Genomic DNA, 24843 nt, shown 5'->3' with positions numbered 1-24843 from the left:
TTGATCGAAATGAAATTGTTTTTGCTGACTTTTGGCCATGACCACCTCCTTTAATAGTTTACATTTGATAAAAAAAAATAATTGCACATAATTTCAGCTAAATGCAGACAATTAAATTAGTGTGTTTATAGATCTAGATCACCTAAGGCAGTTTTGGCATTAACTTCTAAATCTAAATATAAAGTTAATTTTCTACTCCAAGTCATTTTTGAAATATCATTTATGCAGTGGCTGTGATAACTTTTTTTAAGTTTTCTTGACAAATTTATTTAAACATACATTAAATAATCAAAACAGGTTATAACAGGTTAACATTACAGGTTAAGTAATTATAATGAATATATAGGCTAATGTTGTTCAGTTCAACATGCTGTGGACAGTAAATGACTTGCCTGAGGTTAATGTAATGCTACGTAAGATATTATTCTCAAGCTGTTTTATTGATATCTTTCCGCAGTTGAAACACTGGTTGAGAGACTACATGTAAACATATTGATCTATCGTCTGTTCTTCTTCTGCGCTTTTTACTGGTAGCAAATAGCATTGCACTACAGCGCGAACCCCCTTCTAGATTGGAGCGTGGATCGCCTGTGACTGACAGTATTTGTCGTGTGGCTGCATGGACCAAATCATGCCGTCCGTACTGTACGGTACGGTTCGGGGCAAATACATTTACCATTACACCCTCTACACCTTCAGCTCTTCATCATGTTCCTCAAACCATTCCTGAACAATGTGTGCAGTGTAGCAGGTGCATTATCCTTCTGAAAGTGGGTGTCATGAATGGGTGTACCTGATCTGCAACAATGTTTAGGTAGGTGGCATGTGTCAAATTTACGTCATGAATGGCCGGACCCAAGGTTTCCCAGCAGATCGTTGTCCAGAGCATCACACTCCCTACACCGGCTCGTCATTGCCCCAGGTAAACGACGCACATGTACACGGCTGTCCACATAACGGGACTCATCGGACCAGGCGACCTTCTTCCAGTGCTCCAATGTCCAGTTCAGACGCTCGTGTGCCCATTGTAGGCTCTTTCAACGGTGGACAAGGGTCATCATAGGCACTCTGATTGGTCTGGGCTACGCAGTCACATACACAGCTGAGTGCGATGTGTACATTTCTCCCATAACCATCGTTAAAATTTTGTGTGATTTGTGCCGCAACAGACCTTCTGTTGGCTCAGACCAGACTGGATAGCCTTCATTGCATTGATGAGTCATGGACGCTCAACACCCTGTCGCCGGTTTGTGTTTGTTCCTCCTCCGACACTGTTAGTAAATTCTCACCACTGCTGACCGTGATCAACCTACAAGCCTTGCCGTTTCAGAAAGGGCTTTCGCACAGAATAGTTCTAGGAACCTAGTTCTAGCAACTAGCCACTAGGATAGTTCTCCGAGAACTAATTTCACCCTCGGCCATGTTCCTGGTTGCATTCGCACTGGCATTTACAAATGTTAAAAAACGGTGGATGGAGGATGCCGTGATCGGAGCTGTATTTGTTGTGCGTCGTGAGTTTTGTAGTAACGGAGATGGAATGTAAATGCATAATCTACGCGACTGAAAGAGCAAAAAGTGGGGCTAAGAGACGAAATCTCCTATGACAATTTAAAGTATCGAGGCGGAGGAAAGAACACAATCCTGCAGACAACAGGTAAATGCCGTTTTCGCTGTTTTCCATTTTTGTTGAGTAAATATGTTTACACAGCTTTTTAAAAATGCCGGGTACCGGTGTTTGACATGCGTTTGACCAATCAATGTACACTCACGTCACTGATAGTTCCTATAGTGCTGGTCTAGACCCTACTCTGAAATAGGATTTAGTTCCCCCTAAAGGAGTTCCTAGAACTAAAATCGTTCCTAGTTCCTGCAGTGCGAACACGGCAAAATCCGGGTACTTCAGCCAATAATTCTAGGACCTATGAAAAGGTTCCTCCGGTGTGAAAGCCCCTAGAGATACTCTGACCCAGTCACCTTGCCATAACAATTAGGCCCTTGTCAAAGTCGCTCAGATCTTTATTCCTGCCCATTTCTCCCGCATCAAACGCGTTGATTACAAGAACTGATTATTTGCTTGTCATCTAATCTACCCAGACCTTAAAGAATTAGTTCACCCAAAAATTTAACTTTTGTCATCATTTACTCACCTTCAGGTTGTTCCAAACCTATATGAGTTTCTTTCTTCTGTTGAACACAAAAGAAGATATTTTGAAGAATAGGGTAACCAAACAGTTGATGGTAGCCATTGACTTCCATTGTAGGAAAATAATATTATGTTAGTCAATTGGTGCCATCAACTGCCTGGTAGCAGCATTCTGCAGAATATCTGCTTTTATGTTCAACACAAGAGTGTCACACAAGTCCTGAAAAGTGAAGCCAAAACGTTTCAATTGCCCTCAGGTGGCTGGATGCAGTATAGTAAATAAACCCCACCCTCTCCATGTAATCTAATGGGACATGAGACAAACAAAATGATGAAATTACACTTCAAATACTTTTTTTTCTAAGATGGTTTCTGTCGTTTTAGGTCATTTTTATCACACTGATGTAAGTTCAAGTGTTCACGGCTCCACTTCAAGCTCGCTACTGCACAGACTCGGCTTCCAAGATGTCAGTGACGTATTGGGACATTGGCGGCAACATTTTTACAATGGAAAAGAGTGAAGGTTTTATTTTTGGGTGAACTATCCTTTTAATATGTGGCCTTGTTAGGAGATGATCAGCGATATTAGCTTCACCTGTGACGTGGGGGAAAACCTCTTATCCCATTTTCACCTCAATCAATCATGAGAAATGTTGCTTTACAAGATTTCATTTCCTCTTTGTGATTTTACCAAAATACCATGAGTATCAACAGCCGTTCGAACATATGTCTTTATTGTACAGGCAGATTATGGTAAGTCTTTTCCCCATCAGAAAACAGACATTTGTTTGTCACTGTGACTTCTGAAGAAAGCAATTGTATTTATTAGCCTGCTTGCTTCATGTTTACTTGGGATCTCCGCCCTACACTAGAAACGGCGGGCTGTGAGCCAGGAGAAGCTTTATGAGTCATACAAATTTCCCAGTGTAATTATAAAGTTTGTTCTTTTCATACACTGCATTCCAAATTATTATATAAGTGACATATTAGTAAGATTTCAGTACAGTTCAGATTTTAGTTTTTCTAAGAAAATGTTTGTTGGTTTATTTATCCATGTCTTTTTAGAAAACTGGTATCAATCTCAGACAAAATAATTTGCCAGATCTATGGAAACCCTACTTAGAGGTTGTTCCACATTATTAAGCAAGTCACAGTTCTCATGCAATATGAGGAGGAAGAAAGATCTTTCTGAAGATGAAAAGCATGAAATGGTGCAATGTTGTGCAAAAGGCATGAAAACAACCAATATTGTGTGAAACTGAATGGAGATTATCAAATTATCATAAGATTTGCGAGTGATTTAGAGCACAGCAGAACTCAGATAAAGGCTTATTAAGGAAAGTTCCTGTCAAAAAAAAAATAATTGCATTAAAAGGGCAGCTATAAAAGAGCCAGTGTTGAGCAGCCAACAGGTATTTGAAGCTGCTGGTGCCTCTGCATAATAATTTGTAACGCAGTGTAATATTGAAGAGATTGAACACTGGCTTCAGCATGTGCATATCAAGGGTCATTTTGTTAATGCGTTTAGCCTGTTCTGCTCATGGTTATTTCATAGAATTGTTTGTAGGTCTAAATTACTGTAATTGAGTTTTGTTTCAGATGGGAACTTATGGATGCTAAAGCACTAGCACATGATGATGTGAACACAGTATATGCTCCTGTGCCAAATGGTAATATGCAAATCATTTGGGAGGAGAATTTTTTGGCCTTTAAATCTGCAGAAAGGCCTCAAGGGCCATTAACAGAAAAGAGCTGGGTGTGTGTCAATGTGCATCATTTGAAGACGTTTATTGTGCATATGCATGAATAATTATAGTTCATTATGTTGTGTGTTTACATGAAGAGAGATTTTAAATGCAACTTTTTATGTGTAAGATAACCGACACCGAATTGACGTAACATGCGACACGAAGCTCATGTGACAGTGGCTCCAGTGGCGAGTGGTTCCACTCTGAACACAGCCATTGTTTTAACAAATTTGCATCTGATTTTGGTTCCATGCATTTATATCAGTTAGTACTGTAAATTACACCACAGTTCTGAATTTTAAAAAAAAAAGAAAGAAAAAAATGAAAACGAAAGCAAAAAAAAACTTTCAAATGTATCATTTTAAGTATCGGTAACATTTCAACGAGTGCACATATACATACACTGTTCAAAAGTATGGGGTCTTTACATTTTTTTAATGTTTTTGAAAGAAGTTTCTTATGCTTAGCACTATAAGGCAGCATGTATTTGAACAAAAATGTAGTAAAAACAGTAACATTGTGCAAATAGAAAAGACTATTTGAATATATTTTAAAACGTACTTTATTCCTGTGATCAAAGCTGAATTTTCAGCATTATTACTCCAGTCTTCAGTGTCACATGATCCTTCAGAAATCATTCTAATATGATGATTTGATGCTCAAGAAACATTTCTTCTTATTATCATCAATGTTGAAAACAGTTGTACTGCTTCATATTTTATGGAAACCATGAATAGAAAGCCCAAAAAAACAGCATCTATTTGAACTAAAAATCTTTTGTAACATTATAAAGGTATTTTATTCAGCAAGCATTAAATTTGTCAAAAGACATAAAGCATTCTTTCAAGTGTACACAACAAAAACACTATTGGTGCTTCATGTTCTGATATTTTTTTTTATTATTTTTGTTCAGTTGTACACAGACAAAATCTACAGTGTTTATTCAGTATGACTAATTAAAAGCAAATGAATCAGTGAAGTAGTATACACATCTCTCCTGAACGTTCTCTTCATGATTTCTATGGGTTTGTGAGGAGTCCAGTATGTCTTTTAGCACAGCATTCACTTCCTGAGGCCTCTCTTAGTTCTCTTTGTCCTAGAAGAAAAAATAGCCAAGAAAATAACAGCCGATAAACAACGTTTTGTGCAAAAAAAAGTAGATAGTGGACACTTATCGTGCTATATCAGCAGAGAAAACAGGAAAATTAGCACCTGTGCACCCAAAAAGGAGCGTAAACATCGCTACGGCATCCACAATGATGGATAAAATCCTGAGTATGCTCAAGTTACTTATTTCGACAGGTAAGAGAATTAATTATTGTATAAACCATAAAAGTTTAGAACAATCATGCTGCTAGCGTCTAATCTGACAACAATTGTGGCATCAGTAAGCTTAAATGGTTAGTTCACTCAAAAATGAAATTTCTGTCATCATTTACCCTCATGTTGTTTCAAACCCATAAGACTATGTAACTACAACTTTGATGCTTAAAAGAGATCATAAAACTAATCCATATGAATTGAGCAGTTTAGTCCAAATTTGACTTGGTGATGAATATCATCATTATATGATGACCATATTGAATTTCAGCTTTTATTCACATATAAACATTGATGGGCGAACACAGAAGCTCAACTGAACTTGCTTGATGCGCGAAGAACAAACCTCAATGGTTCTTGCGGAAGCTCAAACCTGCTGCATAACACACGAAAAATGAAACTCGTGGTTCTTGCTGAAGCTCAAACATGCTGCGTAACACGAGAATGAACCTCATTGGTCTTCGTGGAAGCTCAAACGTGCTGCGTAACACAAGAATGAACCTCATTGGTTTTCGTGGAAGCTCAAACGTGCTGCGTAACACAAGAATGAACCTCATTGGTTTTCGTGGAAGCTCAAACGTGCTGCGTAACATGAGAATGAACCTCATTGGTCTTCGTGGAAGCTCAAACGTGCTGCGTAACACAAGAATGAACCTCATTGGTTTTTGCGGAAGCTCAAACGTGCTGCGTAACACAAGAATGAACCTCATTGGTTTTTGCGGAAGCTCAAACGTGCTGCGTAACATGAGAATGAACCTCATTGGTTTTTGCGGAAGCTCAAACGTGCTGCGTAACACACATGAGAATGAACCTCATTGGATGCTCAAACATGCTGCGTAACATGAGAATGAACCTCATTGGTTCTTGTGGAAGCTCAAACGTGCTGCGTAACACGAGAATGAACTTAGGCAGCATGTTTGAGCTTCCGCAAAAACCAATGAGGTTCATTTTTCGTGTCAATGGTTCTTGTGGAAGCTCAAACGTGCTGCAAAACACACCAAAAATGAACCTCATTGGTTCTTGCTGAAGCTCAAACATTCTGTGTAACACATGAGAATGAACCTCATTGGTTCTTGCTGAGGCTCAAATGTGCCGCGTAACATGAGAATGAACCTCATTGGTTCTTGCTGAAGCTCAAACCTGCTGCGTAACATGAGAACGAACCTCATTGGTTCTTGTGGAAGCTCAAACGTGCTGCATAACACGAGAATGAACTTAGGCAGCATGTTTGAGCTTCCGCAAAAACCAATGAGGTTCATTTTTCGTGTGTTATGCAGCAGGTTTGAGCTTCAGCAAGAACCAATGAGGTTCGTTCTCATGTTACGCAGCAGGTTTGAGCTTCCGCAAGAACCAATGAGGTTTGTTCTTGCGCATCAAGCAAGTTCAGTTGAGCTTCTGTGTTCACCGTGAATAAAAGCTGAAATTCAATATGTTCATCATATAATGCGTCCAAGTCAAATTTGGACTAAACTGCTCAATTCATATGGATTAGTTTTATGATCTCTTTTAGGCATCAAAGTTGTAGTTACATAGTCTTATGGGTTTGAAACAACATGAGGGTAAATGATGACTATATGGAGAAAAATCCTGGAATGTTTCAAAAACCTTAATTTCTTTTCAACTGAAGAAAGAAAGACATGAACATCTTGGATGACATGGGGGTGAGTAAATTATCAGGAACATTTTATTTGAAAGTGGACTAATCCTTTAAACATATTGCGTAACAATACGTAACTGTTCCTTTGTACTGGAACAGATAGAGCTGCTGAGATCTCTGCTGACTAATGATGTAGACGAGAGTTTAGTGCTGGACATGCACAGGTAAATGCTCACTTTGCTGTGCAACAAATGGCAACCCAAAGCCTCCATGCCCTCAAACTCCCACAGTCGTTTTCTGCCTTTCAAGCAGCTCTGACAGCTGACAGGACTGTCACTCTGACATGCATTCACAAAGACTCGTGTTTCTGTGTTCCATGCCTGAGGCAGAGTGGATGAGTCAGAGTTTGATTTGAATGAGAAAGTCCTCGGGGACATATATGCAGGGTTATATAAAAAAAAAATACACATACAGCAATATACCAAACCCTGAGAGAATAGTGCAGGTATGTGTTAACCAAAATAATGTCAGAACTAGTTCAGTGGTCAACAATCGCCAACCTTCTGCCAAGTTTATTAATGTTCATGCAGATTTGATGATGAGTAGTTGTTGCAGAATAATGAGACTCAACTATTTTACATTTTGTTGGATTGGTGGCAAATTTGTTGAATTTAGTAACATTTGTACGTTTCATACAATCTGCTTATGTCACTCTAGCTGTTTACATGCACCCAAATAATCAGTTTCTAATTGGATTGATGGCTCAATTGGACTGAAAAGCCTTCATGTAAACATCTCAATCAATGTGGTTGAGCTCGATCCAGATGATATTTAGAACAGACCTAAAAAATCACGTAAACACCCAAATCCGTCTATTTTCTCAATCAGATTCAAAAATACCTTGCACACATGCACAGTGCCATAAAGTCTATGCTTACATATGATTTCCATATTACAAATGTGCATATGTTTATTTATGTCTCATGTCTTATGAACTGGTAAGTGAGATATTTACTAAACATTTACTAAAAAAAAAGCTGCCACATGTCAGCCTTCTGTTTAGATATGGGAAGCTTATAGTTTTAAGAATAAAACCTAAAAATAACCATTAAGGCCCTGAGATACTTTAAGTGAAATTGAGGTAACAAACTGGTGTAATGTCATTTTGAACAAAATCAGGCCAAAACAAAGTTCGTTTGAGGATTTCGAAACAAAGCAAACTTTCCGGAAAAGCTTCTCTGGTTAATTTCCTCTACTCAGTCCATCGAGGTCGGATGTCCATGAGTAATATGAACACACTGGAGAGATTCTTTTATAGTAGAAATTGAATTGTAATTCTCATTTAACAACTTTAGGTTTAGGGGTGGACCTTCGTGCTTACTTTCATACAAATCACATTGTATAAATACATACGAAATCGTAAAAATAGTTACGTTTTCTCATGAGATCAGGTTAGAACTCACGTTTTCTGGTGGTCACTGACTCTGTTCCTCAGGACATTGATCTGTAGAGAGATGCACAATCAAAAACACTAAACATCTCACTGAACACAGGATAATGAGACCATGATGATTGAATTATCTGTGCATTTGGAGGTGATGCAGCCAATAAGGAAAATTGTTGAAGACCAAGTTATTACATTTTGATAAAAGTTTTGGATTTTTTTTTCTTTGAATTACTTGCACTAATGATCCTTACGCACTGAGACTGGAAACATGTTTTAAGAAAGTGAATAGGTTTTTTTTTTATTTCATGTTGATACTGTATCCTAGTGATTAAATTCTTCAGCTTACCTCATATTTCTGTTTGGTAAACTGGTACTGTAACTCAAACTTCTCTGCTTCTAGTTGACGCATCCAACTCCACAGTTCCTTTGCTTTCTCCCTGATGAAAAAATGGATCATTATTATTAAATCTGCTTGATTGCTATTTGTATTTGTATTGAATTATATTCCAGAAGTTAAGAAGCAGTAAAACAGGGGTGTCCAATCTCAGTCCTGGAGGGCACCAACTTGCCTCAACACATATGGAAGTTTCTAGTATGCAAAGTAAGACCTTGATTAGCTGGTTGAGGTGTGTTTAATTGGGGTTGGAGCTGAACTCTACAGGACAGTGGCCCACCAGGAGCAGGATTTGACACGCCTGTAGTAAAAGAATCTGACTGGAGGAGAGATAGTTGCTCTGTTGAACTACGTTACTAGGTGGGGGAATTTGTTTATTGTGATTATTACTAGGGTTGTCACAGTGCTAAAATTTCAGTTGTCAGTACCAATACCAGTACAATTCCACGGTTCTCAGTACCAATTTCGGTACCAGAGCAAAAACTGTTAAATTAAGTACTTTTTAAAAATGTTGTCCCATTTTTGTCTCGTCCTTTGGTTATCACTGTCAATCACTGCAGTTTCCGATTCAATCGTGCATTTGTCAATCCAGAAACTTCGCCATGCACTTAGCAGTATGAAAAACTCAACTTGTGCTCACTCGCTTTATAATCACTAAGGCTGTCGATCTCTAAAGTGCAAGCTCACTGAGTTCTCATGAAAACTCCTGTGATGATAAAAAAGCTGTCTTAATTGTACAATAAATATCTTATTTATATTGTTTTTACACTTTATATTGTATTACACTTTGTTATAATGCAGTGGTTCCCAACCAGATTCCTGGAGGCCCACCAACACTGCACATTTTGCATGTCTCCTTTGTCTGACACACCCTTTTTAGATCTCTGAGTCACTACTAATGAGCTGATAACCTTAATCAGGGGTGTTTGAGGAGATATGCAAAATGTGCAGTGTTGGTGGGCCTCCAGGAATGTGGTTGGGAACCACTGTTATAATGAAAGGATTTGCGAGCGTGCGGCTCACGTCAAAACAAAACAAAGCCTTGTGTGTTTTCAGCAGTGTTAATGGTTTCTGACTAGCTTACAGACTAGCACCTGTGATAAGACATTGCGTTCACATGCTCAAAAGATATGATTGTGATTGGCTACAATGCTCAGTGCTTGTAAAAAACATGCTGTAAATAGAAACCTTTGATGCTCAGAGAGCACTTAAACAAACACGAGCAAAAGCATTTGAAAGAACCATCTATGAGCGGGTACTCGGTACTACCGGCACTGCAGAAATGCTAGTATCATAATTTTGTTTTTTAGTACCGACTGTATACCGGTAGTACCGGTATGTTTGACAATCATCATATATTAATAATAAATAATACATTTAAATTCTGTCATCATCTCCTGTAATTCAAAAACTACATGACTTTCTTTTTTGTCTATACAATGGAAGTCTTTTCCAGCATTCTTTTGTGTTCCACAGAAGAAAAAGGCCATGATGCCAAATGTTCATTTCTGGGTGGAATATCCCTTTAACTGTGAAAAAATTAGAATGCATGACCTGTTGTGGCCCTACATTTGCTCCTGTAGGTAATCGTAGAATGACTTTTCAAACCTGAGAGCGGAGTCGTTGGCACTGTCGATGTCCAAAGGTTTGCGGCGATCGCCAAGAATCTTCTTCTTCTTCTCTCTCTCAGTCTGTTTCTTTCCACTCCGTCTCTCTATCTGCAACAAAACAATTTTATATATATGTATATATATATATATATATATATATATATATATATATAGTTGTCACATTTCTGTCACTAAACATGTTGGGAACTCATGGAGACAGTCAAATGTCTTTTTCTCAGCGAAATTCATACTGTCTCAACTCTGACCTTCTGCATGTAACCACCGAAGTGCAGACTGGTGAGCGTCTTCTTCTTCTTGGCATCGTCCTCTGCCCTCTTTTTGGCTTCCTCTTCCTCCTTGCGAGCTCTTTCTTCCTAAACATTTAAAAACAGGGAAGGATTTGCAAAGCTAATACCAGTTTGTCTCCATCAGTGTGAGGTTACATGAAATGTCAATGTCTTATTGCTTTGGTTTTCTACTGACCTCCACACGCTTCTGCCGTTCCTTCTCGCGTTCGCTGCGAATCCTATGCTGCTCTGCTCGCTCTGAACGCCGTTTCTCCTGCGGGATCAGTCACATTACAACTTTTACATCTGAGATCACTCAACAAGAGCTAATGGTGACGTTTATTCTTCAAAATGACAGAGTTGATTGATTTGACACTTGTCTGTTGAGTCAAGCACATTCAGTCTTACTCCATGTCACATATTTGTCTCATATTTGAGCATTGCTCACTCACAATCCTGTCTTTTAGGCTGATGAGTTCCTCCTCCTCCTTTTTACGGCTTTCAAAGTGAGCTTCAATCAATGTCTGGAGCTCGTTTAGGTCCTTCTCCATACGTTTACGATGGATATCCTGAGGGGGAGGGGGGGCAGTTTTCAGTTTGACAGTTTTCTTGACAATACATGCAAGTTCAGATATATAACAGCATTAATCAGAATCTGATTAATGTCTGTGTCCAGTGAAACATTCTGAAGCATTTGTAGATTTGCTGATTTCTACAAATATTCAAATATATGTTGTTGTTTGTCAAGATATTTCAGTACTTCAAAAACATCTACCTACTTTCTACTTGGGTATTTATAAAATAGTAAGAAAATATACAGATTGAAATAGGCAAAAGTGCCTCAGAAAATGACAAAAATCTTCCGGATATTTAAAAAATGTGCTGACAAAAACATTATTGTTACAATAATTATAAAATGAGAAATATATTTTAATAGTTAAAATTATAAAACTTGATTGTAATACCTTATATTTGATCTTTTATCTAACATTTCATAATATTCTATGTAGCGCTGTCACTAAGAATTATTTTGGTAATTGAGCAATCGGTCGATTATTTTTAAGATTAATCGAGTAATCAGATATTTTTGTGACTTAAAGGTGCCCTAGAATCAAAAATTGAATTTACCTTGGCATAGTTGAATAGCAAGAGTTCAGTACATGGAAAATACATACATTGAGTTTCAAAGTGAAGTTTCATGATTACATGATATTTTTAGTGATATTTGTAAATTGTCTTTCTATAGGTGCGTCCCAATTCGCGTACTTATGCACTATTCTATGACGTTTTTAAGTATAAATAGTGCGAGTAGTGCGTTCACACAGAAAATTCCAAAAAGAAAAAGTGCACTTTAAATACCCGGATGATGCACTAAATTAATGGAAAAAACAAAGTGTGGAATGTTGGACACTTCGTGCACTCGACTGTCACAGCTTTAATTACGTAGTGGAGGGGAAGGGAGGATCGGACTCCGTTGTTAAATGACAAAATAACCTTATACAATTCATGCACTACATGGATGAATGCATACTGTATAAGTGCATAGTGTATAGTGTGTCATTTGGGACGCAACTGAAATGTTTTGTTAGCATGTTGCTAATGTACTGTTAAATGTGATTAAAGTTACCATCGTTTCTTACTGTATTCAGGGAGACAAGAGAGCCGTCGCTATTTTCACTTTTAAACACTTGCAGTCTGTATAATGCACAAACACAACTTCATTCTTTATAAATCTCTCCAACAGTGTGTAATGTTAGCTTTAGCCACGGAGCACTATCAAACTCATTCAGAATTAAATGTAAACATCCAAATAAATACCATACTCACATGATCCGATGCATGCATGCAGTATGCATGACGAATATCTTGTAAAGATCCATTTGAGGGTTATATTAGCTGTGTGAACTTTGTAAATACACTGTATTATAGTCGAGAGCAGGGAGTGCGTGATTTAAAGGGGCCGCGCACTGAATCGGTGCATAGTTAATGATGCCCCAAAATAGGCAGTTAAAAAAATTTATTAAAAAAAAACTATGGGGTATTTTGAGCTGAAACATCACAGACACATTCAGGGGACACCTTAGACTTATATTACATCTTGGAAAAAACGGTTCGAGGGCACCTTTAAGCAAACAATATCCTTTAAAATACATGTATAATAACAGTGAGGCAATAATATTTGGTTCAAATAAAGTATCAAAAGCAAATAAAACTGGTTTTATAGAACAACACTGTTAAAATACTTAATATAATACAGGTGCTGGTCATATAATTAGAATATCATCAAAAAGTTGATTTATTTCACTAATTCCATTCAAAAACTGAAACTTGTATATTATATTCATTCATTACACATAGACTGATATATTTCAAATGTTTATTTCTTTTAATTTTGATGATTATAACTGACAACTAAGGAAAATCCCAAATTCAGTATCTCAGAAAATCAGAATATTGTGAAAAGGTTCAATACTGAAGACACCTGGTGCCACACTCTAATCAGCTAATTAACTCAAAACACCTGCAAAGGCCTTTAAATGGTCTCTCAGTCTAGTTCTGTATGCTACACAATCATGGGGAAGACTGCTGACTTGACAGTTGTCCAAAAGATGATCATTGACACCTTGCACAAGGAGGGCAAGACACAAAAGGTCATTGCAAAAGAGGCTGGCTGTTCACAGAGCTCTGTGTCCAAGCACAGTAATAGAGAGGCGAAGGGAAGGAAAAGATGTGGTAGAAAAAAAGTGTATAAGCAATAAGGATAACCGCACCCTGGAGAGGATTGTGAAACAAAACCCATTCAAAAATGTGGGGGAGATTCACAAAGAGTGGACTGCAGCTGGAGTCAGTGCTTCAAGAACCACTATGCACAGACATATGCAAGACATGGGTTTCAGCTGTCGCATTCCTTGTGTCAAGCCACTCTTGAACAACAGACAGCGTCAGAAGCGTCTCAAAGACAAAAAGGACTGGACTGCTGCTATGTTCTCTGATGAAAGTAACTTTTGCATTTCCTTTAGAAATCAGGGTCCCAGAGTCTGGAGGAAGAGAGGAGAGGCACACAATCCACATTGCTTGAGGTCCAGTGTAAAGTTTCCACAGTCAGTGATGGTTTGGGATGCCATGTCATCTGCTGGTGTTGGTCCACTGTGTTTTCTGAGGTCCAAGGTCAACGCAGCCATATACCAGGAAATTTTAGAGCACTTCATGCTTCCTGCTGCTGACCAACTTTATGGAGATGCAGATTTAATTTTCCAACAGGACTTGGCACCTGCACACAGTGCCAAAGCTACCAGTACCTGGTTTAAGGACCATGGTATCCCTGTTCTTAATTGGCCAGCAAACTTGCCTGACCTTAACCCCATAGAAAATCTATGGGGTATTGTGAAGAGGAAGATGCCATATGCCAGACCCAACAATGCAGAAAAGCTGAAGGCCACTATCAGAGCAACCTGGGCTCTCATAACACCTGAGCAGTGCCACAGACTAATCGACTCCATGCCACGCCGCATTGCTGCAGTAATTCAGGCAAAAGGAGCCCCAACTAAGTATTGAGTGCTGTACATGCTCATACTTTTCATGTTCATACTTTTCAGTTGGCCAAGATTTCTAAAAATCCTTTCTTTGTATTGGTCTTAAATAATATTCTAATTTTCTGAGATACTGAATTTGGAATTTTCCTTAGTTGTCAGTTATAATCATCAAAATTAAAAGAAATAAACATTTGAAATATATCAGTCTGTGTGTAATGAATAAATATAATATACAAGTTTAACTTTTTGAATGGAATTAGTGAAATAAATCAACTTTTTGATGATATTCTAATTATATGACCAGCACCTGTATAATATACATAATACACTGCCCGGACAAAAAGAAAAAAAAAAAAAAAAGAAGAAGAAGAAAAAGAAATCCCTGTTTGGATTTAAATAGGCAAATACTTAAGAGTCTATGATTGGATCATTATTGCTGTTTCTAGCATGTTATATGTGTGGCAACAGTTCTTCTAACCCTAATTGGAGTGTGTAGCTTTTAATTTCTTAAACAACCATGTAGGAAGACACATCATGGTCATATTCCAGGATGACAGTAGCCGAGTTTCCATTACAGATTTGTGCAAAACTTTTGCAATATTTTCTAAATTTCAATAAAAAACTATTGAAAAATGACAGTGTTTCCATGACGTTGTACGACTAAAACATATTTTTTTCCTTTTGTAATAAGTCATTCCAAAAATAATGGTGAAGGATGTTAGTAGGTTGAAGTATATCGCAGTCACTGCATTAGCCATTATTTTTAATAGAAGGAGACGTAGACATGTTATCCAAGCATTTATGGCAAGGAAAGCCCCTTAAAAGGAAAGCGGCCACGTATGAGGTGTTTCTGGGTGTTTCTCCCTCATATCTGCTTCAAGGTCTTGATAAATTGTGGCATTTCTTTGTTGTTTAGAATCCAGTATTCCTATAATTCTTTTGTCTTTTATTATTTTAATAAAGAACTTATTAAACTGCTTATTAAACTTGTCTTCTGTCCAAACATACATACAAGAATGATTGACTTTTAGGTACCTCAGGTGACCTGTAAATGTGAAAAAAAAAAAAAAAAAAAAAAAATCCATTGCAGTTTTGTATTACTTTTTCAAATTGCCTGAAAAACCACCTCATATGAGCATTTTGTGATATATGGGAGTTTTTGTGAAACTAACGTGTTTCCATTCGGAGTATTTTCAATTCGCAATATCAATTTGCACAGTTTGAAGGGAAATGGAAATGCAGCTATTAAGATTCATCAGGCTCAAATTGTGAAAGAATGGTTGGGAGGGAGCATAAAGAATCATTTTCACACATGAATTGGCACCTCTGAGTCCAGATCTTAAATTCATTGAAAGTCTTTGGGATTTGCTCATTATCACCAAGGCTCACTCTGTTTTGCTAAAGATCATTGAACTTTTATGAGCTGTTAATTTGGATTCTAGAGTGGTTTGACAAATGGAAATCATAACCAAAATAGTTTAGTCTCAGTAAGCCTCCTGTGAATTTTACTCACATCAAAATCAACTCTTTCTCCATCTGGAATCTTTGGGGGCACCAGGTTCGGCAACATGAAAGGTCTGAAAAACAATGATGGGCTTTGAAAATTCTATATGAAATTAAATCATGTTCTGTTGATCTTGATCTTTAGAAATATAACATCAACTTACTTTAGGGTATTTATAAAATAGATAAAAAATATAAAATCAACTTACTTTAGGAATTTGGGTTTAGCCTCTTCTGAAAAATCAAACATATAAACAATCAGAAGTCATTCAAAGCAATATGAGGGATTTTTTACTTCCAAAACTATAAATTTATTCTCAATATTTGTGGTGGAACCATTCTAAATAACTGAAACCAAATTTGCAAAAAAATTGCCCTACGTGTTCTCACCAGTACCATTTATTACACAATAGCACATGGTTACAGATGGTTAAGAATGTGTCAATAAATCAGATTATAACTAAAACAGCTGTCTTTTTTTTTTTTTTTTTCTTTCTGTAATGAATGTTATCATGAAATGATTTGGTATGATCTAATACTTTGAACATACGTTTATTCAGAAGGGTGTGTGCCGTAATACAAGCTGCTACATGTCACAAACAATTACTGGAAAGCTGTAAATTTCAGGCTTCCTGACTTTTGGCAATGCAATAAAGACCAAATACCTCCTCCGTCTTCTGTCTCTTCTTCCCCATCTGAAAGAAACATAGAAACTGAGGTTTTCAGCATCACTGACAGTGCCACAGAGAACAAAGAAGTAAAAAACAATAACAAGAATAATGGGAAAATTACCACACTTCAATTCAACTATATACATAGAGCAGAATATTTTTAGATTTATTGTGTATTATGAGTTCAGTTAAATGCATGTGACTTGTTGGATCAGTAAATAAAATTCAATGACTTTTTCTAAATATGTTTTGTGTTCTTTAGTCACACATGTTTGGAACAATATAACTTTTTTTCATTTTCTCACTTAATTCATTTCCTCAGAAGGTCTTTTCAGAATTAGACAATGAGCACCAATGAGCCTGTTAAACAATTACTACAAAATTCTGGCCACTTTTTTTCTCTTCTAATTTTATAAAGCTTTTTACTTTTGAATGCTGTTTTATTTGTAAATGTTTCAATTCCATTTGGCTCTATTTATTGGTTTTTGGTTCTGTATTATTCTCTTTGGTTGGTATTTGGTTCTATTTTATTTTTTATTTTTTTTGGTTTATTTGGTTTTTGTCTTTATCAGTGCAATCAATAAACCTAAAACCGCAACGCTTAGATAAATCTTCAACAAAGGTATTTCTGCAACTGGGCGTTTCAATTTCATTTGGCAGATGACGCAACTGAAGATGAATGCAAATTCCAATAGATCAGTGTTTCTTATATTCTTTTTCATCTGAAAATCTGCAGGAAATTGGATTTTATTTTTTATTAAAAATATACATTTGTATTTACATATACAACTCAATACAAAACTTTTTCAACTCACCTAAAGTTTTTGTGTTTATGGTTGTGATTATGACATTTATCCCTGACTTCAGCCAAGCTTTACTATGATGGTCCATCATACATCAACTTCTCAACTATTCACTATTTTATTTAAATTAAAAATATTGTACATAAAAACCAAAATAATACAAAAATTGATTTAATAAAAAATATTATTTTGGTGAGACAAATTTTGGATAAGTACTATTGTGTATTCTTAAGTGAGTTATGTAAGTATTTTCTTTTCAATTCCATCCAAGAAAATCTGCAATAATTTGTAGAGCAATTCCTGATGACGTTAAATAACTTCAACAGTATAATGCTAAGAACTCTTCATGACAAATTTTCTGATTGTCTGATGGAGGTCTGGAGGGGTTTGAGGTCAAACTGAGGGGATCACCAACAAGACTCACCATGTTCTTGAGTGGTCTCTTCCTCTCCTCCTGCTTTCGCTTCCTCCTCTTGAACCTCTGGATATGGAGAAAGTTGCAGGACGGGTGTATTTAGCTTGCATTACTGTCAACCATGATTCAATTGTTTTGGTTCATTAGGTATCAATTTACATAAAGATTCCTTTGAAGTTAGTCATTCTGTCCATTTGAGAGTGGGGAAAAAAAAAATCTAATTGAAGTATGTGTGTAAGAGAGAGTGCATGGTGAACTCATATTCTGTTATGGAAGATTGAGTGAGTTAGTTCCTGAGGGCAAAGAAGCCATATACCAGCCTGGGCATGATGGGTACTGGTGGCAGGCTAGTTAGATTAAAGCATACCACAAATCCCTCAGATGGTTACGCACTTACAGCAAGACACACCTCTCTACCAGCCACACAACTGTTGTCTATGATATAAATGTGTCGGCATGTCTGACGTCAGACACTTAAAAAGTTTTGTAGTATAGATGGTAATACCATACTTTGATTTATACAAAATTTAAATCTGGTCCTCAAATCTGATTGACCGAGCTGCATTCACTGAAGCATTAAAACTCTTCACTGATCACGGATAGTGACTCTTTCTGTAGGTTGCATCGTTAATTTTACATTGTTACTTTATCAGTGAGTCATTAGCTCCTTTTTGCAAGGACCCTAATAAACCAATTGTATAAAAAAAGTCACATGTAACCACGTCAATTGGAATGAATTGGCCAAATTGTAAGGGGTGGTGTAAACCTTTTCTAATCCTTTGATATGCATGTAAACCAAAACTGGAAATTTCTGTGCATATGCAATGATGTAGAAATGGCGCAGTGACGTATGACGCACGGAACAAGCTGTTGTTGTTGTCGTGTCATTCTAAAATTCTCATTCCACTTATCGTCTGTGAAGTGCTGCAGGACAATGTCGTCCCAGCAGTTGTTTGACTCTCAACCACAGACTTTCCACAGGCTTTCAATAAAACATGGCTGCCTATGTAGTAGAAAGTAAGGCTGCCTAAGTAGTTTCTTTCTTTCTTTCTTTCTTTCTTTCTTTCTTTCTTTCTTTCTTTCTTTCTTTCTTCTCAGGGAACCAGGGTGAAACGTTAAAATAAACATTCCCTTTCGATATGGTTCACTAGCGTTGCGTCAGTTCACTGACACTTATGGGGAACTTAATCCAATAGTGCCATGCTACAAGCGTAGAATGGAAGCCGCTCTGCAAGCTGACAGCTTAGGGCCACTCATTTGAGGGCCCCATGAAAATTTGCAAAAGGAGAGGTTCAGACTGCGTTTGGAGCATGGCTACATAGTGCACAAGCATTTGGACTGTCAACACCTGTGTCTAGGTTGCAAAATCTGATGAAAGTGGTTGGCGAGGACCAGCCGGCCACCACACAGATATCTGCGATAGAGATTCCGCTGAACCATGCCCAAGAGGAGGCCATACCTCTAAGCCCTAACTCCTAGGGGGCACAACAATTCGATGGACTTATAAGCCAGCGCTATTGCATCCACAATCCATCTGGAAATCCTTTGCTTAGGACTGGCAGTCCTTTAGTGCAGCCTCCGAAGCCGAAAAACAGCATCTCTGATTGCCAAAATCAGCTAGAGCGCTGTTCTCCAACTCGCTTGACTGACGCTAATGCCAGCAAGAGGGCAGTCTTAAGAGAGAGGGACCGAAGGTCAGTTGTCTTGAGCAGCTCAAAGGGAGGGTCCCGAAGTGCGCTAAGGACTGTGGAGGGGTCCCATGATGGGACTGAGCACGGACAGTAAGGATTCAACCTCCTATCTATCCTGAGAAACTTACTGACCCCGTCGTGCTTCCCAATTGATTGGCCAGCCATAGGGCGTGATTCCAATTCTGGGAACCAAGGCTGGTTCTGCCAATGTGGTGCCACCAGGAGAACTGAACATGCTTCTTCTCGGATTCAACTGATGACCTGTGGAAGCCAGGCTACAGGAGGGAAGGCATAAAGGTCAATTTCTGGGCCAGTGTGTCCATTTCCTTTGAGAAGTAAATCTGGCATTGGGACTTCTCTTCCGTTGCGGAGATCCACATGCACCTGAGCAAAGGTGCAACATATCGCGTTGATATGTTTCTATTGCCCCAGGGGCAGTCTGCTGTGTGACAACATGACATGTGAACTGCCCTCACTGAGGTTCCTCTGTGCCGATAGGAGTAGACAATTCGCCAGTCTTTGCAGAGGTTGAGACCTGAGAACTCGTTGGTGGTTTATAAAGGCAACCGGCGTCCTGTTGTCCGTGCAGACCAGTACATGACATGAGTTCCAGCCAGAATCACCAACATCATTTCCAGGCAGTTGATGTGCCCGTGAGCTGAGCTGAAGGCTATTCTGCCGATGCACAGGGCACCCCAGCCCATCTTGGAGGCATCTGTCACGACCATTTTCCTCCTGTAACCTGAGCCCAGCATTACCCAGTCCTGGTAAAAGTGGGATGATTTCCAAGGGACCAAGGATTTGATGCAGCCATGGGTCAGAGTCCTGCATGGGTCGTGTTTGATAAACCCGCACCCGCACCCGCCCCGCACCCGCAGTTATTAACAGCACACCCGATATCTGCCAAAAACAATAATTTTAGCCCGTACCCGACTCGACCCGTCCCGTTTGACATAAAAACCGCGACCCGACCCGCACCCGCACCCGCATTAAGTCTCCTACATGAAGCAGACAAAAATCATTTTCTCATGTAGCCTAACACAAGCAATAAATCCAACATTAGGCATTCTATGTTGCTGCATTTAATTAAACATTGCGTTAACTCTCTGGAGTCGGGAAATGCGCCGGCGTTTTTTTCACATTGCAGCAAAACAGACTTAAAATACAGTCCTTTTTTTCATAGAGACATAAGTAATATATCAATTGAAACTATAGAATATCTTCTTTTATTTCTGTACACTCAGAGTAAAAACAAAATGTTGTGCTTTTTGCAAAATAAAGAAAACTAACATGCGTGGTCTGTCGTCTCCCTCTGAACGAAGTCCAATCTGATAGTTCTCAGAAAATGAACTGTAACTTAGTGAATACTAATCACAAACAAAATTAATATAATCACTATAGCTTTCAATCAGATGCTGTGCGATTGGCTACAATGCTACAATACAAAGCCTTTAACGATCTTCAGACAGAGCGTAAACACAAATAAGCACTGGACCATTTGAAAGAAGCTGTCAAATGCACTGAATTGAGTTGGAATAGTCTTGGCTATTGGACCTGCAGTCCACCCGTGCCTACCGCGCGTCCGACCTGCACCCGACACGTAAATATTATTCCACCCGATACATTAAATTTGGCGGGTCACCTGTCGGGGTACCCACCCGCATGCAGGACTCTGCCTTGGGTCACCTTGAGAGTGTGTCGGCCCATGCATTATGCACGAGGTGGGACATTGACCTTCAATCAGAGCTAGAGTTTGTGGGTGAAGAGTACAGGGGATTCGCAATGATGAGGGGAGAGCACTGGGCCAACGTGGGCTCGCTTTCACCTGGCTGCTCAGCCTGACGGCTCCACTTTTTCTTTTGACTCGGCTTGAGAGGGGAAGGAGATGAGCGGGCTTGAGCGGTTTGCGGTTTGCATGATCTGAGCATGCAGCGTTGCGAGGCTCAGCATCTTGCAGTGCAGGCAGCTGGAGTCCATAGTACCCAGGCAGGAGACCCACTCTGGGTGCTTGTCTGGAGTGGGCAGGTGAGCCCTGCAATTGCCACATTCTCAGCCTGACATTTCCAGCAATGTGGCTGGAAAATTTGCTCTTAAATTTGCACTCTTAGCAAGTTGCCAGATGGCCACAGGGGAGATCGCTGAATCATCTTGCTTGCCGAAGTGTTGTTGTTCTGCTGCTACACTGTAAAAAAAATCCCCTTGTTTCTACGGAAAAATACCGGCAGCTGTGGTTACCAGAACAATACTGTAAAAATGACATCAAACCGTAAACATGTGAATTTTGCATTTTAAATATGTATATTTAACATTGGATTTCAGTAATTTCATTAACTGATATAATGTTAATTTACCAACCTAATGAAGTACTAATATCTGTTTTGTATCTTTATAATACACTGACAGTCACCAAACACAGTGGTGATAAGAGTCACATGATGAATCAAAGTTCATCACAAGCAGCTTTTCCACAAGCTGAGGAGGACAATACTAATATATAGAAGGTGCACACAGTGTCATTCACACACACACTAAACACCATCATGGTAACATGCATGAAATTTTAAAAATGCAATAAACATTAATTTAACAACATTAGATGTAACATAAAACCCTAATGTACATAACTGATTAGAAAAAAATGAGAAAAACTAAGAAGAAACAGAGTTATTTAAACAAAAATATATCAAATGTGAAGTGTCACGCAGGGAATTGTGGGAATGTCAATTTACGGTTTTTCACTGTAAATTTTACAATGAATTGTTATTTTTCACTTTCAAAAACTGTGAATTTAACGGTATTTTACCGTAAAATTACATTAAATGTACCGTTAGATCTATTACAGTTATTCACCGTATATAGTACGGAAACTTTCTAAACCAATTAACAGTTTTTCACCGCAGCATTTTTACAGTCTTTTACTGTTAAAATCACGGTAATTTTTTACAGTGTAGGCTCGCTCAATGGCGAGAAGAGGTGAGAAGAGTGAGTAGAGGCTTCAGTCTTCTTCGGAATAGCAAGATGATCTTCACACTGAAGGAGAAATATGGCATTTCTGCATGACTTATATAGGCAGTCTTTTGGGCTGAAATGGCATTTGTCTGTGCAGTTGCACAGACATAAACCAATCAGGCTTTGGGATTCAGAGAAAACTGAGTTTTCCCTATAGGTGTCAGTGAACTGACACAATGCAAGTGAACAGTATCGAAAGGGAACTACATTTGTTTGAGTCAAAGTAGCCAGCAGGCAGCATTATGCAAATATGTTACATGGTGATGCAACTAAATCACAGAAATAATGGCAGGACTACAAATGAGGTGTTTAAGGCAGGTAAAAATATGGTATTACCATGTTACCATAGCACTTTTTTAGTGTTAGTGAATGGCCTTTGGCAGATAAGCATTTACTACCTTCCTCATGCTGCACCTCCTCCTGCTCCTCCTCCTCCTGCTCCTCCTCTTGCACCTCTAAGCCACACCATGCAGGTTAGGTCAGCAAACAAAAAGACATCACAAAGATGGAAGCTAAGAGATCTGTTCACAAGTTGCACTGAAAGACAATAATGCAGGTCTTACAGAAGTTTCTGCTTTACTCATTCCATATCATTGTCATTTTTGGGTGTGTTTTGTTGAAAGCTGTCAAGCAGAGTGAACTTTTGTTCTTCTGCAACTGACAAGAAAAGCTTATCTTTCACAGTCATAAATCTTAAATGACAGTTCACTATATCTTGTAACCATGCTTACATGTCCAAACTTCGTCCGAATATTTATGATTTTTGTTTTAAGTGCCAGGGTCTTTAGGAGTAACATATGCAAACCTGATTAGCTGGTGTGTTTTGAAGGTTTTACTGTTGTCTCCCAATTCAAATTTCAGTGTAATGGCAATATTTTAACTACCCTGTTGAAATGTTATTGGATCTTTACATAAACCACCATATATATAAGTGGTTACTTCACTTTTCTAAAACTCTATAGCCTCAAGGGTAACACTTTAGTATGGGGAACACATATTCACTATTAATTACGACTTTTCCCTCAATAAATTCCTAATTTACTGCTTATTAATAGGAAATAAGGTAGTTGTTAAGTTTTTGGAATAAAGGAATGTAGAATAAGGTCATGTAGAATAAGGCATTAAGATGTGCTTAATAAGTACTAATAAACAGCCAATATCCTAGTAATATGCATGCTAAAAAGCAACTAGTTAAAAGACCATAAAATAAAGTGTTACAACTGCAAGGCCAATATTTCTGACCGTTTTGAAAACAAAAACTGTATTTTCTTAATTAGGGCGTAAATATGAAAGTTATGTTATGGAAATCAAGACTTACCCTCCAGCTCCCTAGAGAATGAGACAGAATAGTGCTGTTATTTCCATTGTTCTCATAGCTCAAGTACTTCACAACAGCTGCCTGAATTCTCGGATTAAGTATACTTATCAGATGAGTCACAAGTGGATGGTATTAAAATATCCTATAGCACTTGTGAGTGTAGTATGCACAGTATTCTTATTTCGACACTGTAATATCACTAAAAAGAAATATTGTAAGACATATTTGTCACTGATGAATGGATGATAATTGAGTGATGAATTGATGCACTTACTCGTACTCTTCCACTTCTTCGTTGTCTGACATTTTTACTCTGTAGTAAAAATAAATAAATGTAAAAAAATATATATTATATTATTTTAATGAAAAGTAAATATTACATAAATTCAGAAGTTAACCAAAAACACAATTTTTTTTTTTTTTTTAATAATCAAAAAAATTCAGTCCTTTTTTTGTTTTGTTTTTCATTCTTATTTCAAATATAAATTTTGTACCTCACACTGTTAATTTTTCTGTACATAATACATAAATAATATACAGCATAGAACCCTCTTACCTGATATACAGCTGAGATGTAGAGAGAATGGCTGTCTTAATGTCCGAGAGGCAAGCTCTGGCTCTCCTCTTGATACTTATATCATTGGAGCTGGGGGTCTTTGTGGGGGTCATACGTCTCACTCACTGTGTTTATTTTTACCCTCAGAGATAAGTGGAGAACAGTCTTGAAAGCGCTCCCTAAAAGGCCGCTGCCATTGTTATGGTGAAGAGAATGGAGATAGCTAATGTCCATATCAACACAACTCTCTTGAGGTGTCCTGTGATAACATGTGTGACTGGTTAGTCTCTGACCGGTATGACCGGTCACCTTGCTTACCATTCCATATCTCTACTCATGCTAGCAGCCTGAGACTGCATTGTGTTCAGATCCACAATTTATTTAGTTCTGTCATGATCACGACTTATTGGAGGGTTTGAAACAGTTGGAAGGTTAGTTTGAAGGTTAACAGGCCTCATTTTGTTTGAAACTTGAGTGTTTTGAAGAGTGATTTATATATTTTAAATGATGTAGGCCTTGTTAGGTGTTCTGAATGTTTTCAAGGTGGTTGCTTTGGGTGGTTACGAGAGAGAGAGAGAGAGAGAGAGAGAGAGAGAGAGTCAATATACTTCAATATTTCTGTATATTTCTGCTGACAATCATCATTCCCCACTTGTTTGTAAAGCATTATTATTATTATTATTATTACTACTATGATTATTATGATTATTAGTATTGTAATAATAATAATAATAATAATGCAGTTTTACAACAAGTAGGGGGAAATTACTCTTATTATTACTGACAAAATAGTATTAA

The 24843-nt window shown here is 38.0% G+C and overlaps 1 protein-coding gene across 1 annotated transcript; it reads right to left on the bottom strand.

The window, feature by feature from the left end:
• Positions 1 to 4763: 4763 nt before the first annotated feature.
• tnnt2a (troponin T type 2a (cardiac)) lies at positions 4764 to 24287 on the bottom strand. Its single transcript, XM_048179134.1, has 14 exons — positions 24046 to 24287; positions 23764 to 23802; positions 23490 to 23500; positions 17481 to 17537; positions 16248 to 16277; positions 15792 to 15816; positions 15593 to 15656; positions 10999 to 11115; positions 10743 to 10820; positions 10526 to 10633; positions 10258 to 10367; positions 8602 to 8692; positions 8272 to 8312; positions 4764 to 4987 (listed from the first exon to the last, which is right to left on the bottom strand). The coding sequence occupies exons 1-14, from the start codon at positions 24156 to 24158 to the stop codon at positions 4954 to 4956; spliced, it is 918 nt and encodes a 305-aa protein (XP_048035091.1). The 5' UTR covers positions 24159 to 24287; the 3' UTR covers positions 4764 to 4953.
• Between the last annotated feature and the right edge of the window lie 556 nt (positions 24288 to 24843).

This window comes from Megalobrama amblycephala, linkage group LG24, assembly GCF_018812025.1.
Source record: "Megalobrama amblycephala isolate DHTTF-2021 linkage group LG24, ASM1881202v1, whole genome shotgun sequence".
Taxonomy (NCBI): domain Eukaryota; kingdom Metazoa; phylum Chordata; class Actinopteri; order Cypriniformes; family Xenocyprididae; genus Megalobrama; species Megalobrama amblycephala.
The sequence above is the reverse complement of the archived record's forward strand: the minus strand, read 5'-3'. Positions and strand labels throughout refer to the sequence as shown.

What these genes read in the sequence shown, in the direction of transcription:
- tnnt2a (XM_048179134.1), bottom strand. Translation starts at nt 24,158, where the DNA reads ATGACCCCCACAAAGACCCCCAGCTCCAATGATATAAGTATCAAGAGG. An exon ending in GCCAACGACTCCGCTCTCAG is followed by an intron (nt 8,693 to 10,257) that starts GTTTGAAAAGTC and finishes TTTTTTCATCAG; the next exon opens with GGAGAAAGCAAAGGAACTGT. An exon ending in GTCAGTGACCACCAGAAAAC is followed by an intron (nt 4,988 to 8,271) that starts GTGAGTTCTAAC and finishes TTTTTCTTCTAG; the next exon opens with GACAAAGAGAACTAAGAGAG.